The 19,307-nt window shown below is 42.5% G+C and overlaps 1 protein-coding gene across 4 annotated transcripts in view; it reads left to right on the forward strand.

Moving 5' to 3' along the window:
- RNF150 (ring finger protein 150) overlaps nt 1-19,307 on the forward strand; it is a 292,882-nt gene that overhangs the window by 216,070 nt on the left and 57,505 nt on the right. Inside the window, exon 7 of one of the 4 annotated variants that reach the window (XM_040473324.1) lies at nt 9,152-12,037. The exons of 2 other annotated variants lie outside the window; for them this stretch is intronic. In XM_040473324.1, coding sequence (XP_040329258.1) covers nt 9,152-9,258 — 107 coding nt within the window. In that variant the 3' untranslated portion in view covers nt 9,259-12,037. Of the gene's footprint in view, nt 1-3,760; nt 4,302-9,151; nt 12,038-19,307 lie in introns of those variants that run through there. One more of the 4 variants, XM_040473342.1, reaches the window with a different exon arrangement.

Raw genomic sequence — 19,307 nt, forward strand, 5'->3', positions numbered from 1 at the left:
AGGAGGGTCTGAAACCTTCCCTTAATTTTTAGAGATGCTGTCCATTTCCCTTCCCAAATCACAACACGACGCAAGCCCTCTAGGACTCTAGGTCATTACCCACTTTGCCACTCCTCCTACCTCCAACTAGAAAAAGTCAGCATTCAGCCCCTGGGGTGAAGAGTGGAGGGTGGGAGGGGTGAGGGAGCTGGGACCTAGAAAGAGACATGAAAATGGACAAAATCAAGACATCCCAAAGCTGCTCCTGTACCTTGTGAGCACATGCCAGAATATGTTTGGCCAGGAGACCTGGTCTTCCGACTTTACAGAAGGAAGCATGAGTTATTATGTACCCAGCTAGTTGAAATGAAGTGCGGTACGGGATTCCTCTGGGAAGCTTCCTTTGCTAACTTCCTATCAACTCAGATCCTTGGGGTAAACAGAGTGTATCTAATGTATTCAGCAGACATGATTTGTGATGTGTTAAAAATGCATCTTTATTTTTGCTTCACTGCCATTTCATATAATATTCTCCTACCTTGGATGAAAACTCCAGCAGGCCTAGGAATTTTCTGCTCACTTTTAGGTCACTGACACTTCTAAAAGTCCCTTCAGGTCCCAGATACAGACAAATTTTTGTGCAGGGCCCTTTTCCTGGTAATTGCCATGACTCAGGGCAGGAGGACCTCTTGCTTACTCTCAAGGCTTCCCGCAGCCCCTATGCGTCCAGCAGTCTGTTTGCAGCCTCAGTCTGCAGAAGTGCCCTTACCCCCCAGGCCTTTTCGGTTAGGTCCCCAGTCCTGCTCTTTCTCCCACGGGGTCATCTCTAGGACACTCACACATCACCTGCCCTGGCAGTCCTCTCCAGACCAGCAGCTGTGTCTGACCTCTGACCTCATGCAAGCCATCCGCCTCCTCTATCTACACTCCAAGCAGGAAAGAGACCCGAGTCCATAGTCTTCTTTAGGTTTTCATAGGCTTAAGCCAGTTCTCTTTGAGTCCCACCTACAAGAACATATTTCAGAATCCCCTGCGTGGTTCCCTTACAGTAACCCCTCACTGGGCTTGGTTGTGGGAGGTAGCCCTTCCCCACCTCTTTTGCAAGAGGAGTGGCATTAAACATGACAATACTCTCTCCTCAGACAGTCTCTTTACAGGTTCTCTACCTTCCTCTCCTTCTCTCTCCTCTTTATTATCTCAAAGTGGGTGATGGGGTCAAGAATCATAGAACAGGTTCAGCAATCCCTATCAAAATAACACCAGCATTCTTCACAGAACTAGAACAAACAATCCTGAAATTTGTATGGAACCAGAAAAGACCCCTAATAACCAAAGCAATCTTGAAAAAGAAAACCAAAGCTGGAGGCATCACAATCCCAGACTTCAAGCTGTATTACAAAGCTGTCATCATCAAGACAGTATGGTACCGGCACAAAAACAGACATAGAGAACCCAGATCGATGGAACAGGATAGAGAACCCAGAAGTGGACCCACAAACGTATGGCCAACTAATCTTTGACAAAGCAGGAAAGAATATCCAATGGAATAAAGGCAGTCTCTTCAGCAAATGGTGCTGGAAAAACTGGACAGCGACATGCAGAAAAATGAACCTGGACCACTTTCTTACACCATGCACAAAAATAAATTCAAAATGGATGAAAGACCTAAATGTAAGACAGGAAGCCATCAAAATCCTAGAGGAGAAAGCAGGCAAAACCCTCTTTGATTTTGGCCTCAACAACTTCTTACTCAACATGTCTCCAGAGGCAAGCGAAACAAAAGCAAAAATGAACTATTGGGACCTCATCAAGCTTCTGCACAGAGGAGACAATCAGCAAAACTAAAAGGCAACCAACAGAATGGGAGAAGATATTTGCAAACGACATATCAGATAAAGGGTTAGTATCCAAAATCTATAAAGAACTTACGAAACTCAACACCCAAAAAATAAATAATCCAGTGAAGAAATGTGCAAAAGACACGAATAGATACTTCTCCAAAGAAGACATCCAGATGGCCAACTGACACATGAAAAAACACTTAACATCATTAATCATCAGGGAAATACAAATCAAAACCACACTGAGATACCACCTTACACCTGTCACAATGGCTAACATTAGCAACTCAGGCAACAACAGATGTTGGCGAGGATGCAGAGAAAGAGGATCTCTTTTGCACTGCTGGTGGGAATGCAAATGATGCAACCACTCTGGAAAACAGTATGGAGGTTCCTCAAAAAATTAAAAATAGAACTACCCTATGACCCAGCAATTGCGCTACTAGGTATTCATCCAAGGGATACAGGTGTGCTCTTTCAAAGGGGCATATGCACCCCAATGTTTATAGCAATGCTATTGACAATAGCCAAAGTATGGAAAGAGCCCAAATGTCCATCAACGGATGAATGGATAAAGAAGACGTGGTGTATATATACAATGGAGTATTACTCGGCAATCAAAAAGAATGAAATCTTGCCATTTGCAACTACATGGATGGAATTGGAAGGTATTATACTAAGCAAAATTCGAGAAAGACAAATATCATATGATTTCACTCATATGAGGGATTTAAGATACAAAATAGATGAACATAAGGGAAGGGAAGCAAAAATAATATAAAAACAGAGGGAGACAAAAGATAAGAGACTCTTAAATATAGTGAACAAACAGAGGGTTGCTAGGGGGATTGTGGGAAGGGGGATGGGATAAATGGGTAAGGGGCATTAAGGAATCTACTCTTGAAATCATTTTTGCACTATATGCTAACTAACTTGGATATAAATTTAAAAATTAATTAATAAAAAGAATCATAGAACAGGTTCCCCTTCATATCCATTGTACATCCAGTGGTAGGTGGGGAGCAGAGGGGTGGGTAGAGGTGGGAGAGGGCTTTCTCCCATCTTTGCTGTCCACACCTCTTCAGTAGAAGCAGGCAGGAAGAGTCCCATGACAGTACAAATGAATTAGTTCCCAAACCTCCTAATGATCTTCACTGGAGAACCACATTCTTAGCTCAAAGAGTACCAAACTATGGTCTCTTTTGAAAGAACCTAGACACTTTCTCTTTCTCTCTCTCTCTCTCTCTCTCTCAAAAAAAATGAATGAACATTAAAGGTTTGTTTTGTTGTTTTTTTTTTAAAGGGTGCCTGGGTGGCTCAGTCGGTTAAGCATCCGACTTTGGCTCAGGTAATGATCTTCCAGTTTGTGGGTTCAAGCCTTGTGTTGGATTCTGTGCTGACAGCTCAGAGCCAGGAGCCTGCTTCAGATTTTGTGTCTCCCTCTCCCTCTGTCCCTCCCCTGCTTGCTCTCTCTCTCTCTCTCTCCCCACCCCTCAAAAAAAATGAATAAACATTAAAAAAAATTTTCTAAAAGACAGAACCTAGAGACAGGTCAGCCTTTTTTGGGAAAAAAATATGCTCATACTCTTCAAAATGCATTCATGAGACAAAAGTAATTTGCTAAAGCCCAGCTGAAACTGCAGTCTGGGGTGGGGGCAGGGGGAAGAAGCCATTTGTAGAAAAAAAGCCATTAACAGCTACCGCTGCAATCACCAGGAGCTCTCTAGGGACACATACTCCATCCTAATTATGGAAAAGAAAACTTCCAAAAAGTTCATTTAGAGACTTGTGTAGAGTCTCTGGAATGATTAGCTTTCTCTGATTTGAGGAACTCAGGATCAACCTCTCTGAGGGTTCTTCATTCCTCAAGCTATATTCTGTTAATATTAGGCCAGAAGTGAAATTCATTCATTTTTTAAAGTTCTTTGTCTACTATTTAGGGAGTAGTTGATGAAGCACTCAGGACATCTGTATTCAGAAGTTTTAAATGCCCCTAGCCTTGCTCTGACCACAGCATGAATGTGAAAACAAGACAGAATGTACATTCAAGACTTTTCCAGGGAACCCAATTTTGAACCTCTGAGTCAAGACAACTGAGAGAAAAAGGGAAGGTTGGCATGAGCACCACATTTCTGTTTCAAATGTGCAACTACGCTCTGCTATATTTGCAAAGCAGCAATTTCCAGGTTTTATGTGACGGCAAAATATACTGGTGCATCCAGAAATAAACACATCTAGCGAAAGTATTCCAGGGTTTATGAGAGAGGACAAGAGTGAGTAGCCACGTCTGCTTTTTTGACTTGCATCAAAGCCTGGAATGGCAAAGAAGCTACCCTAGACTATGGATAAATATGCTGGCTGGAATCAGCAATGAAAATGATCTCCCTTGGTGGCCATAAGATTCACATTAGCCCTGGAAAGATGACTGCTTTGATTTATGAGGATATTCCATTGTGGCAGACAGCAGAATCAGCCAACCGTTTAAGAGTTTAGACCCGGGGCGCCTGGGTGGCGCAGTCGGTTAAGCGTCCGACTTCAGCCAGGTCACGATCTCGCGGTCCGTGAGTTCGAGCCCCGCGTCGGGCTCTGGGCTGATGGCTCAGAGCCTGGAGCCTGTTTCCGATTCTGTGTCTCCCTCTCTCTCTGCCCCTCCCCCATTCATACTCTGTCTCTCTCTGTTCCAAAAATAAATAAACATTGAAAAAAAAAATTAAAAAAAAAAAAAAAAGAGTTTAGACCCACTGTCATCTCTCCTTCAGGAAATAGTTAAGCCACAGTGGACTACTTCTATACAGAATAAAGCATTTGTAGATTACAACACTGTTCCCCGCAGTCATCACCGTGTCTCATCATGTGCCAGGTCTCTGGAGCAACATCACCCCCTTGTTTCTGAATCGTCCAGCTCACCAGCTCAACAACAGCTTCAGCAGAGAGACAGCTGTTCTGAAGAGGAAAGATCTTTGTGATAAGCACAAGCCTTGATCACCAAGTGACCCAGATGGCAACTGTCCAGTCCACAAGCCACCAGAGTTTCCACGATAACATTTCTCCTTGATTAAAAACATTCGCCAATCCAAGAAAGCCCACTCAGGGCCAGGCTCCCAGGGTTTTTCTATCTTGTGCATCTGTTGCCTCTGACAGGGAGTATGGAGGACCTGTAGGTTTACAAACGGCCTGTGAGAGAATTAATCCATTGAGACCACAGATATATTGCCCCTTGGAGTGCTCAGCCTAGGCATGACACACACCGTCCACTCGGAAGAAACTTGTCTTCTGGAAATGAAGTAACTCAGCCAGCAGACCAAATCCATCCATTTCTGGGAGATTGCCTCAGATGCTCTAAGTTACTCATTGAGAACACCACTTCCAGTTTGATTAATTTCCCCCAATGCTGTCCGGCTTTGGGGAAGTGTTGCAGCTTAACAGCTGTTCCAAGAGTGTGCTGGGGAAAGGGCTGTTGAGCAGACCTGCATTTTGCCAGACACTGTCACACTGAACGTGGATCTCAGCAAGAGGTGGCAGCCGATGGCAGGAAACACAATTGATAGGTCAGCACTTTTTCAATATTTGAGTACCATGAAGGGCAAATAAAAGAACATTTCTCTTTGCATTTCAGTTCTAAAGCATATCATGAGGAAATTCCATTATTCCGAGATTAAGAAAGCAGGAACAGCTGAAAATGCCTTTTGGATGACATAAGAATTGGCTCTGAAAGTTGAGTCTCAGAGTTCTGTAAATCAAAATATTTCAGAAATGAAATTCAGTGGTTCAGGGGGAAAATCAGTAATTACCAGGACATTACTGGAGTTACGCGAGGTAGGATGATATATGGGAAACACCACTAGCTTGAGGCAGGATATTCGGGCATTAGTCCTGATTTGGCCTCCAATTAACTGTGTCACCTTGGGCAAGTCACTTAGTCTCTCAGCACTTTCATTGACAATTGAGGAAACGGTCTTGTACTAGCAGATGATTGCTAGGATCCTTTCCGGTTCCATAACTCTATGATTAAAGTTATACCTTTAATCCTGCTACCCTTCCAAGTCTCACTAAGAAAAGCTCAGTCAAGATCTTGCTTTCTTACTTACAAGCTCTTCTTGCTACCCTCCTCCTTCCAGCACCACGGTGTCCCCCTAGCTCTCTCCCCTCTGCCATATTTCCTGAGACTGTAGAGGGTCTTATGAAATGCAACAGCTCCCCATCTTGGAATCAGATGAGCGTTTGGGAAGATGGTGAGTGTAGATGGCTGGAAAAACACTGCCAGAGCCCAGGTGCCCCCAGGAACCTTCTACACAGTGCACCCTGGACTCAGAACGTGACAATTGTCTGCTCACAGAGCTCTTAAGCACTACTCACCTGGTTGTTTAACAGCCTTTTGTGGTGATTTTTAAAACGATAGTTATGATGGCACGTCATGTAAACCAAAATATTATGCGAAGCTCTTCATTCTGCTTTAATATTGATGCTAGGCAATGAGAAGCAATACTTTGAAAAACACATTGTGTTTCTTCAATTGATAGATGTAGGTATGAAGTCTATATTTATGTATTTATGTGTATAGGGATATATAGTTTGGTGTTTAATTCCAATCACTGTATGTATGATTTTTAAATAATTATAATGCTTTTTATTTTTACAATAGATACCACATGCATCATTTTCTCTTCTCAGTGAGGTAGTAAAAAAAAAAAAACAAAACCCTGTGACATCCTTTAGAAGTGGTATCATTTCCACTTAACAAACAAGTGAACGTGCTGAGACACAAGTACCACATTCAGAGTTGTTGGTTCCAAATCAAGAAAGAAAATCTCCCTCAATGGACCCCCATTCCAGGATACACTACGCTGTGTGACTCCTTTCATGTATCCATCATGTAATTTTAAAGGAAATAACTGATGATCACCTAAGAATAGCTCCATTTTATCTAAATATTTTAAAACTTGACTCTATTTTGTTATTAAAATATTTAGGTGCCAGATATTCTTATTAAGTGTAATTGGTTAACAGGCTGAATGCTAAAAATTAGATTTACCTCTCTATTACTATGAAATTATGAGGCAGAAAAAGGTTTTGCAAAGAACCCTTAATTTAATAATTGATGTTATTCTGTTATTAAAGCAATAGGAGTAAGAAATCATAATATCCTCTTTCAAGGAGTTGAGGCCTGCTGTCTCCTGACAGAAAAGAACTCCTTGAATTCAGTGATTGGCCTTCTTCCTAAGGTCTCAAAGCATAATTCACCCACAGTATCCTGTTCTGCCTTCATAACATTCTTGTGCAGCAGAGGCAAGCAGTAATAGCTATCCCAAAAGGAAGAATTTAAATAGAGGAGCTAAATCGAGTCCCTGCCCTGGCCAAATTGTCTTTCTAATACTGAACCACAGAATTAACACTGGTTCATTGCAGAGAAATGCCAGGAAAGCACCCTTGTTCCAAACTAATAGTACATAGTTAAAAAATCTAGTTAAAACATGCCCAGAGGAAGTGGTTGAAAACTCAAGGGCATCAGGACTCGTCTTCTTGGTAAAGGAACCATCTGGAGTCAACCCAGGATTTCTAGCTACACATGGAAGATTGAACCCACAGGTTTATCTCTGCTACCTAACAAAGTCCCACCAAAGGGTTTATAAAAGATATAAGCCCACATGGGCACTAAGAATGGAGAAAAGATTACAACAGACAACAGGTCAACAAATTCTGGGTGACAAGTGAGTGGAAATTCACCTGGCAAAGTGGAGAAAGACGGAATCGAAGTGCCTCCTAAGGAAGACGCTGATAAGAAACAAGCAGTTGAGCACTCAGAACCCTGGGGAGGCTCAAGATGTAGGGCACCAGATGCCCAGGAAGATCGGGGTAAGGAGTGGTGCTCAAAAGAAGATCTGGTGATTGACTATGTATAGAACATTTAGGCCCCCGGATTTCTCCCCCATCCTGAGCCATCTACTGGTGGTCTTAGCCCCATAATAAGGTCCCTTTGCCATTGGCAAGCCCATCCATGCATGCTCAGAGTGCCTCCTTGGTAAGTATGAATGGAGAGCAAGGATGGGTAGACAATTATGAGAATCTAAGAGACAGAGACCACAAGTAAAAACAAAAAGAAATTCCAGGGAAACCAAGATAACTCAGAGCACAGAATTCTGTAGGCTATCATTTGTGTCCTCACAGAGGAGATAATATTGCAACAGATACTGTTGAAACAGATACTGTGAGAAATAGGAATTTTCAGAGAAAGAGAAGAACTGCCAGATATTAAAAAATATAGCAGAGTGACAATTCCCAGAGAATGATTAAAAGATGAAGTGCTATTTGTCTTGTTAAACTATGTTCTTGGAATGAAAAAAAAATGATTTAAAAATTAAATTTAGGGGTGCCTGGGTGGCTCAGTCGGTTAAGCGTCTGACTTCAGCTCAGGTCATGATCTCCCAGTTTGTGAGTTCGAGCCCTGCTTTGGGCTCTGCACTGACAGTGTGGAGCCTGGAGCCTGTTTTGGATTCTGCATCTCCTTCTCTCTCTGCCCCCACCCCTCTGTCTCTCTCTCTCTCAAAAATAAATAACATAAAAATTTTTTTTAATACATAAAAATTAAAGTTAAAAGTAAGACAAAACAAAAAGCATCCGTTGACATACCATTGAAGACTGAAATCACTAATTCCACATACATTGTGTGTTAGCATCCCCCCTGCCCAAAATGCATTTTCTACCACAATGGAAAGTATGGCCTTGCATGGCATCCTTTGCTTCAGCTAATGTGTATGGTACCAAACTGTTAAGAGGGTTTTCTTTTTGCATGCTACATTTGTGCTATATCTGCAATATACGAGTGTATAGGTCTATCACGTAAATTAATGACTGCAGTTTTTACAATGACATGACTTCCTAGTGCTCAAGCCAGTATATTGGGATTACCTATATTCTTTACACTCTGTTTCCCTCTGTAGTGAGACGATCACCAAATGTTCAGTCTGCTTTTTAAATATCTCCCTTGGGGCGCCTGGGTGGCGCAGTCGGTTGAGCGTCCGACTTCAGCCAGGTCACGATCTCGCGGTCCATGAGTTCGAGCCCCGCGTCGGGCTCTGGGCTGATGGCTCGGAGCCTGGAGCCTGTTTCCGATTCTGTGTCTCCCTCTCTCTCTGCCCCTCCCCCGTTCATGCTCTGTCTCTCTCTGTCCCAAAAATAAATAAATGTTGAAAAAAAAATTTTTTTTTAAATAAAAAAATAAAAAAAATAAATATCTCCCTGTGCCATTTCCCTCCGCCACTACTGTAACTCAAGGCCTTATTGTCTCTTACCTTGATTTTCTCCCCGGCTGCCGTTTCACTCCCTGTTTCTAGTCTCAACATCCACCAGTGTGTCCTCCTCCTGCTTCCTGGATCGTCCTCTACAGAAATCTGATCTCATCACTGTTTTGCTGCAAACATTTTTATCACCTATGAGTTAAAATCTCCAGCTGGCTAATCTAAACAAATCATTAAGCATTTGGCAGCAGCATACTTCTTTCCGGCTTTTAACCACTCCCACCAGGTACTTTACACAGAGCATTTCCAAGCCGCTTGTGGTTCTAGACACGCTGCCCCCGACGTTGCTTCCTCACCTACTGAGTCCTGTGTATCCTCAGGAACACCTCATCTGCTGTATTCTCTGAGATGCCTTCTCCGCTGTGCCAAGCAGAATGTGGTGCTTGTTTTAGAATTATCTTCTTCCAAACAGTTCTCTCTGTTCCTTAAGAAAGCGTCTGTCACCCTCACCCCACTGAATTTATAGGACCTTAAAGGGTTTGGACTGTGGCTTTTCATCTTCATGTTCCAAAGTCCAGCACAGTTTGTGGCATAAAGTTAGACTCCACAAGCATTAGTTGAAGGAATGAATGAATACGCTGAAGAACTTTTAAAGAATCAATAGCAATAGTTCGGATACTGCATTGTGATATCCTTTCGTATTTTGTCTGCTAACAAGAAGAAAATATGTATATTCTTCCACGGATCTCCAAGATGGACCCAAGCACCAGCAGGGCGAGCTTCCCTGTAGCTCATTCCTCTGGGATGACTCTGTGACCCTACAGAAGCACAAATGCCAAACTGGTCCCCCGCCACGAGGAAGGAGGGAGACTAATGCCTCGTGGAAATGGATTGATGATTTATTATTTATCATTATTGACATTGGACTGCACAGCAGAAATGGGGATTAAAGGCAACAGAGAGACAAAGAGGCAGAAACAGCAGCAAAGGGAAGTGTGATGGAGAAAGTCTCCAGCGCCTGTCCACGCAGTACCTTCTGCAGATGCCTGGAGATGACACAAAACCAAATGCCCAGAAACCAGCGCCGCTTAAAGGAAGCACTTCACTTTTTGTTTGATACCATTGGCGCTACTCTTACTATTTTAGATTGACCCACGTTGAGTGATAATATTGACCTACAAGGGATAATATGGGCTCTGGGAAACCAGATGACTTTGGCATCAGGCACATCAGGCTCAAATCCTGGCTGCCCACCGAAGTGCTAGCTGTGGCAAACTCATGTAACATCCCTGGGCCTCAGTTTCCTCATCTTTAAAATTGTTCAAACAAAATTCACCCCACAGGTTTCTTGTGAGGGTGAAATGAATCTAGGTACGTGCAACTCCTGATTCAGTGCCTGGCTGTCAGTGAGCCACAAATGTGACCTCTCCCCACCGCATACCACCTCTCCAGGAGAACACACGTTGGGCAGACATATCGCAAGAACCTGATGGTGCAACTGAAATGTCTTAATATTATAAAAATATCTACAATGCACCTTTCTCAGATAGACCCCAAGGCCTGATAGCTCTAGGTTGTAGCCTAAACCAATCGCCTATGGAGATGAAAACTGAATTACTCTACTTCCTGAGCCAAAACTGCATGCTCCCTTGTAGTTCTCTTTTTGCTAATTGATCATCTGAGTACTACTGAGTTATAAACTGCATTCTTTATTACCATGATCTCATACAAAACACTGACTGCCCTTCTAGCACCATTTGCAGAGAAACCACTCAGGTTATCAGGATCATCACTAGGCAGCCCATCAATCAATCAACAATCCATTAGTGTCAGTTCCTAGAAAGTCATAATTATGTCTTTCTGCACACGGCTCTGTATTGTATTCAACAGCCTGCAGCCCTACAAACAACCTTAGAGAGTGTCTTCAGCATGCAGACATGCGGATAGATGATCTGTGGATAAGCTAGTAATTTCAGATTTGCTAAGTCAGGGAACCGCTTAGAACAAAAAATTTGAAAGTGCCCGTTCTACAAACCTCTGAGATTTCAGCAAATGGGTGCCACACCCCTGCATACCCCCACATAGAAAATCCACTGGCAGACCTTTAAAATCCAGAAATCTCTAGCTCACTGGCTTTTTCCGGGGTGGTCCTCACTGTGCTCCCTCCCTTTGGGAGAAATTTGCAGGGAAATTTCTTTCTTCTTCTGAAGAAAATGTATTGTGGCTAAGTGAGTTAGCCAAATTCTCCTCCCCTTCTGTGTTATGATCAGCTTGGTCACACTCCACTTGGTCTGGTTAAGTCACTGTGCCAGGATAGTGGGAAGACCATCCATCCTCCTCACTCCAGAGGCTTCCCATAGAGCACACACCAAGGTGGGGATCAAGCAAGGTTTCCTGCACACACACCCCTGCACACATGTACACACACATCCACCTGTACTCACGCACCACCACCACCAAATCCCTAGGGCCTTGGCTCATCATCCAAAACCATTAAGGAATAGATGCCTAGGAATTCCCAGGAATTACTGTGGGCAGAGGTAGCAAACTGTTGTCACATATGACTCTTCTTGCCTGCAGATGAGTCTCTTGGTCCTGAAAATGCGTCTGGCAATGTTTTCGTTAGTAGCTAGCATTTAAATATGGCAAGGCTTTACACATAAATCTGCATTTCCAACTTGAAAGAGTTGGAAGCAGCAGAAATCCTGGGCCTCATTCCCTTATGGTGTTAATTGGCTAGACCTGAGTCATGACAGCCCCTCACCGCAAAGCTCACCCCAGCTTTGCAACCACAAATTTAGGGACCGTTTCAGGGCAAACAGTGCTTCCTTCATAGGCACTGATGTCTAAAGGACGATCACAGCTTTGAATTGTCCCATTAGGTCTCATTAAAATAATACCTGTTGGGGGGCACCTGCGTGGCTCAGTCAGTTAAGCTTCCAACTCTTGGTTTCAGCTCAGGTCATGATCTCACAGTTTGTGAGTTGGAGCTCCGCATCAGGCTCTGCGCGACAGTGTGGAGCCTGCTTGGGATTCTCTGTATCCCTCTTTCTGTCTCCCCCACTTCCCCTGCTCACTCTCTATCTCTCTCAACAATAAATAAATAAACTTAAAAAAATAAAATAATACCTATTGGTAACTATATGCCTATCAAGCAACAACATACACAGTTAGTAACTGGTAACTAATGTTCATAGCAGGGAGAAACAGGAGATTTATAAACGAAAGTGTATTCAAAAAAATATAAATTATCCAACATCATTTATATACATAAGGACTTATGCCTTAATCAGAGCTGTCAGCGCAAGAAAGTGTTGGCTGCACTTAAATTCCTGCTGTGCAACAGGAACAACGGGATGAATTGTTTAAGGAAAATAATGCCGTCGTAATACTGTCGCTGTTGTTTCGATAAGGAGTTAATTAGAAAATTGGATTTGGAAATCAAAGTTTAATATCTGTTTGGTGTCATAGGTAGAAGCATGCGTGTGTGTGCACAGATGGAGGCCAGGAGCACACACACATATACACACATTCTTACCTGTATGTCACGGAGTGCGCATGTGTGCCTCAAGCAGTACCTACACACACGTACACATCTGTGCGTTTATATGGCACACACACGTGCCAGTACACCTATGCTCGTGAATCAGTACCATGAACTTTATGTCACAGTAGTTAACTACGTCTCAGCAGGGATACTTGAAGTTTCTGCTCGTGACTGTCTATTTATTACTCCTGAAAATGAAACTGGTTCCAGCTTAGCTCGTCAGAGAGGGAAGAACATGCCAGACAAATTTATATATCATTGTTTCTTTAATGGACCTAAAGGCTCTCTAATATCTGGAGAAAGGAAATGTACCCCGACAAGTAAAGCAGTCCTTACTTTTAGATAGGATGTCCCTAGCACCTGTGCCCTCTAATAAAAAGGACACACTTTACAGCCAGATTGCAGTTGTGTGCGCCTGTGTCCACACTGAGTGCAAGTGTCATCTTCAGCTGGTGAGGCATCAGGGAGCACGACCAAATGGTAGAGGCACTGGGAAGTGAAAGGTGGGTCTTTATTAGTAGAGAGAGGTTTTCAAGTTTCCTGTCCCTAATTAATTCCCCTGGAAATAATGTAAGTTCTCAGTAGTAGACCTAAGTCAAGGCGCAGTCTTGAGCAAATTGCTCAACATCTTGATGCCTCCATTCCCTCACCTACAAAATGGAAGTAATAAGAACACCCACCTCAGGGACACCTGAGTGGCTCAGTCGATTAAGCATCCGACTTCGGCTGAGGTCATGATCTCACAGTTCGTGGGCTCAAGCACCGCGTTGGGCTCTGTACTGACAGCTCAGAGCCTGGAGCCTGCTTCGGATTCTGTGTCTCCCTGTCTCTCTGCCCCTCTCCTGCTCATGCACTTGCTCTCTCTCTCTCTCTCTCTCTCTCTCAAAAATAAACATTAAAAAAAAAAAACACCTCATGGGATTAAATGTAATCAAACTCCTTGGAAAAGTGTCTAGTCCATAAAGGCATTAAAAAATGTTCTCATGTCATCTAAAGTGGAAGAGATAGGGGCGCCTGGGTGGCTCAGTCGGTTAAGCATCCGACTTCAGCCAGGTCACGATCTCGCGGTCCGTGAGTTCGAGCCCCGCGTCGGGCTCTGGGCTGATGGCTCAGAGCCTGGAGCCTGCTTCCGATTCTGTGTCTCCCTCTCTCTCTGCCCCTCCCCCGTTCATGCTCTGTCTCTCTCTGTCTCAAAAATAAATATTAAAAAAATAAATAAATAAAGTGGAAGAGATAGAGGGAACTCAGACATTATTGAGTATTTGTCATGTGCTGTGGACCTTGCACCTTTAAGGTATTTTATTTAACCTTCACAATCATTATCACTCTTTGACATGAGAAGCTGAAGTAGAGACTGGTCGAGGAACCTCATCAGAAGTCACAGCTTGAATAAATGGCAGGTTTGATGACAGTTCTGTCACTGTCCCCAAAGCCCAGCAAACTGGAGTTTCTCAGCTGTGGTCTAAATATCCTCCTGGGCTCCAGTTGCAATGCAGATTCCTGCCCCCTCCCCAGATCTAACAAATCATGATTTTCAGGCGTGGGCTAAGAACTGTCATTCTTTTTTTTTCTTTCTGAGTATAGTTGGCATGCAATGTTTTATTCGTTTCAGGTGTACAACATAGTGAGATGACAAGTTTATACACTATGCTGTGCTCACAAGTGGAGCTACCACCTGTCACTCATAACACTATTACAATATCACTGACTGTATTCCTTACGCTGTGCCTTTTAGTCCCATGACGTATCCATTCCGTAACTGGAAGCCTGTATCTCCTTCTCCCCTTCACCCATTTTGCCCAACCCCCACTCCCCTCTCCCCTCAGTATTTATAGGTCTGATTCTGCTTTTTGTGTGTTTATTCATTTGGTTATTTTTGGATTCCACATGAGTAAAACCATATGGTATTTGTCTTTCTCAGTCTGACTTATTTCACTTAACATAATACCCTCTAGAGCCATCTATGTTGTCACAAATGGCACGGTCTCATCCTTTTTATGGCTGTATAATATTCCATGGAATATATAGTCACCACATCTTCCTTATGCATTTGTCTATCAATGGACACTCAGATTGCTTCTTTATCTCAACTATTGTAAATGACGCTGCTATAACCATACGGATGCATATATCTTTTCAAATTTGTGCGTTTTCATTTTCTTTGGGTAAATACCCTGCAGTGGAATTGTCATCAGTCTTCTTAGGTGGTTCTTTCTAAAATCAGAGTTTGAAAACTTGTGCTGCTACCCTAAAATACCTGCCTAAGGAGGACAGACCTGGGACAACTCACACATCCTCTGTTGTCTTATCCCTACGATCCATTTATGGATCCACATTATGTCTCTAACCACATACTAATCTTTCTTCAGGAGCACCAGAGTTGGAACATTGTCTTCAATGAAGCTAGCTTCACCTATTTCTTATTGACTCAGCCTTGAAAATTTCCCAAGTGAACACTTTGGCGCCATTTTGTGTGATTGGTCCTTGGGTGGATCCTTATTCATAAATCCTACAATGTCTATCCACACCTACTAGCCCCCGAGACACTGATCCCAATCCCAAAAGAAAATCAGTAGAAAATCTAGGTATGTTTTTATTCAGTCCTACCTTGTGATCTTGTTGGAGGTTTACCTGGCAGCTAACATTGCTATCTGAGCCAGAGACCATAGCCTTTTTATTATTGAAATAATTGTTTCCTTGCTCATGAAAGACTATAGACCTGATATGTGACCAACACACTGAATGTTACAGGCATTCATTTACATTTTGACAACAAATGAATGTTACAGGCATTCATTTACATTTTGAAGATGAGCAATAACCCTTGAATCACCTCCTGGGAAAAGGAAGTGTTCTCTGTAGAGAAAATACTTTAACAATTCTGAGATACTGAAGGAAGTCCTTGATCCGGTGGAGCGAAAGACGAATTTGGAAAGAATCACAGTAGGTTTTCTCAACTATATAACTTTATTGAGGAAAGAGGTGTTTGGTGTCATAAAATTAACTGCTGAAAAGGATAAGGCAACAAGGTTACATTTTATAGTTCCTTTGGATTTATAGCAGCTAAGATCTGCAGCAGAGTACTAATTAGTAACTGCTAAGCATCATTATCTTTTGTCCAAGATATGGTGTAGAAAATATGTTTGGGGAGCTTAATACAGTTCACCCTTGAACAACATGGGTTTGAGATGTGTGGGTCACTTACATGCAGATATTTTTCAATAAATACAGTACATTATTATAAATATATTTTCCTGGGGCACCTAGGTGGCTCAGTCGGTTAAGCATCCAACTTCGGCTCAGGTCATGATTTCGCAGTCCGTGGGTTCAGGCCCCATGTCAGGCTCTGTGCTGACAGCTCAGAAACTGGAGCCTTCCTCATATTCTGTGTCTCCCTCTCTCCCTGCCCCTCCCCTGCTCACATTCTGTCTCTCTCTCAAAAATAGATAGATAGATAGATAGATAGATAGATAGATAGATAGATAAATTTTCCTTATGATTTTCTTTATGACATTTCTCTAGCTTTATCATAAGAATATAGTCTATGATACATATAACACACAAAATGTGTATTAACCAACTGTTTATGTTATTGGCAAAGCTTCCAATCACCAATAGGCTATGCAAAGTTAAGTTTGGGGGCAGTCAAAAGTTATATTCAGATTTTCAACTGTGGGGGGGGGTCAGTGACCTATCCCCTGTATTGTTCAAGGATCAACTGTACTTGGAAGGAGATAATAATGGCAGGAAATGTTTCTTTTTTAAATCTTCTTACCTTGTTGAATGTTAACAGTAATGGAACAAATGGAACCCTGACTGAGCTCTCATGGTGTACACAGCTAATTTCTTAAGGCTGAGTGTTTTTATCCTTCGAGTCTTACTGTTGGGACTTTGCCTTTACATTGATGCGTGTCTCTGCTTATGACATGCTTGCCTTCTACTTCCAAGATTCCCTCTGTGCCTAAATATGCATCCTCCTCTTGGAGAAATCCTATCTATAAAAAGGCAAGCCACAAAATGGAAAAAATACTCACCTCTGATGCTGGAATGACAGTCAAAGTTTTGAGGGGGAAATATTCAGTCTCAGAAATCTTAACCAGCTCTCATGCTGCCTACAAACCCTCTCTCCAGGAGATTTTCTCTTATAAGAGAATCTTCCTCAGAAAATTGAAGGTGGCCTGAGGCTTAGTCTCCAGTGGGTTAAAGAACAGGATCTTCAGGGTCTGCAAAGGTACAGTTCTAGTTCAAGGACCCCTGCTGCTTTTTTCCTGGCTTGCAGAGTGAAGGAGAGTTCTCAAAATTGAAGACAGGCCCTTGGTATCCATGGAAACTCAGCTCAGCACCAGATGAGTGGGTTCCCTGTGATTTGGGGATTTATGGATTTTTAACCACTCTGCACCATCATTTACCATTATTGGCAAAGCATCCCGTGTTACAAGAGACTTCGGCAATAGTGTGAGGCAGCTGTTTTTCTGTGGCAAAGTCATGTAAATTATTTGCAAGCAGGAAAAAAATAAACATTGAAGACTACATGGTAAGATCTGTCCAGTGATAGAGCACCTCTTGCTTGGAACACTGTCTATGCTTGTGGTTGCAGACTCTTCAAAAGTACAAGTTCAAAATGTTCATTCATTATGTGCTACTGGGGAACACTGGCAAAATGATAAACACAGCATGCAGCAATAAAAGGGGGTTAGGCAGGAGCTCTGTCCTGGACAAATATTTAGGCCAACTATGGGGTTTAAAAAAAGTGGAGGAGGAGCAGGCAGGGGAACTTGTTATAGGCATCAATAATCTTTCCCAATTGAAGTAGCATGTCCTTAAAAAAATCAAAATTCAGAATGCACATGGGCCACATATTGAAATGACTATCTGTAATGTAGGGATGGAAAAAGATACTAAGTGTAACAAGGGGGAAAAGACATCACAAAGTACTCTGAAAATAATCTAGAAGACCTCACCGGGAGTTAATCTAGGAGTCAGTTTCATCAGTTAAACAAAGCCACTTTGCCAATGATGTCAGTGATTTGGTATAATATCTATTAATGCCTGTCTTGAACTAGGATGAAATTGCCCCTCCTTTGAAGAAATTTAGATTCTGACAGATGTAAAACAGATGTGTACAAAGTAGAAATTACTTTGCCAAGTGCTATTTTTTTCTTCTGAGTAGTCTCATTCGCCAGATCTGCTAAAGGCTTTGTCTACCTAAGAGATTTATGTAGCTTTCGTTAGTTGACGGAGAGATGGGGGAATGAATGTTCACTCTCAGGCTGGTGCAGGAAATGCTAAGACCTTAACCCCCACATTAAACTCCACAAGCTCCCAATGGACTTGTTCCGAGGATTTGGCCATTTGAACACATGTTCGGGGATCCGAGGATGAAATGCTTCGGTCTTCAATTTTCCTTAATATTGGAAAATTGCTGGGTTTTAGCTCATTTTCCTAATTCTGTGTTTATCATGGATATGTTCACCCAGTCATCACGGTCCATCTAGAAGTGGTACCTTTTGAATTCTTCTCATCTCTTCATTTTTAAGTTTAGCAAGCCTCTGGCAGAATAGCTGTCGTAGCCACACCCCCACCCATGCCAGCCACAGAGACAGAATTCCATATAGGTGGCCCCTCTTCTCAGAGAGGTGCTGAGCATAATTCTGGAACCATTAAAGAGAAAAAAGAAACTAGAAAATGCTCTTAGGAAATACCTGCTAAGGTGAAGGGGTTGGGAAGAGCAGGAATAAGATTCTTGGCCCATTAAAGTAAGTGAAACACTTACCTTACATACCGTGTAGGCTAATCTTGTTTTTCTTAGCCTATTCTGTGGTCCTGCTTGACGCCTTGTTATAATATTCTCCATGCAGCTCTGAAATAAGAGTAGGAGTCTCCCTCCCAGTATTTTTAGCCTTTAAAACACCAACATTATTTATTGATGTCTTCCCATTCTTCTGTTTCATACGCAGAGGTGGTAACCATTTTATTTCTTTTATGAGTTTAGCATTGGGGATGAAGGTTTGGCCATGTCTATGTGAAATACACCCCTGTCCTTGGAGATGTAAGTCTGTTCTAGTTAAGAGAAAAAAAAAAACAAAAATACATGGGTGGAATATTTAAATAATGAAATAAGGCATTGATATTAATCAGGTGTCAGAAATTGCGGATTACAGGCACTCTTCAGAAAAGGGATTGTGGGGGGCAGCACTACTCTCCAACCTCTGGGCACACCTCCTCCCAGTGGGAAGGAACCTGTGGGAGCCCAGAAGAAAATCACTCAAGAGTCCCTACCCCACTTACTAGAGACCAAGTTAGCAGGATGCAAACTGCCATTTTGTGGAGGGCTGGAATTGGCCATATCCTTTATTTGGATGTTTAGTAGCAAAAACCCATTTTCTGCTTTTTATTTGGGTTTTTAGTAGCAAAACCCATTTTTAAACCCAGTGCACATATAGGACAATTCAAATGTAATAAAGAGATAAACTTAAACTGTTTGGTTTGCGGGGGGGGGGGGGGGGGTTGCGGTTGGCTAATGAAAATGAATAGTACCCAGCATAGAGTCTGGTGGAGTTCTGGTCTACCTCCCTCCCTCCTGTACCACCTTAGGAAGAGGCATTTTATAAAGTTCATTGTAGCTACTAGATGCTTGTTTTGTTTTGTCTTGTTTTGGATTTCCAGGAAATACAGATCAGATGAGCAAAGGAAATGAAGATCAGA

The sequence above is a fragment of the Herpailurus yagouaroundi genome, unplaced genomic scaffold (assembly GCF_014898765.1).
Source record: "Herpailurus yagouaroundi ecotype Mexico unplaced genomic scaffold, PumYag 28, whole genome shotgun sequence".
NCBI lineage: Eukaryota > Metazoa > Chordata > Mammalia > Carnivora > Felidae > Herpailurus > Herpailurus yagouaroundi.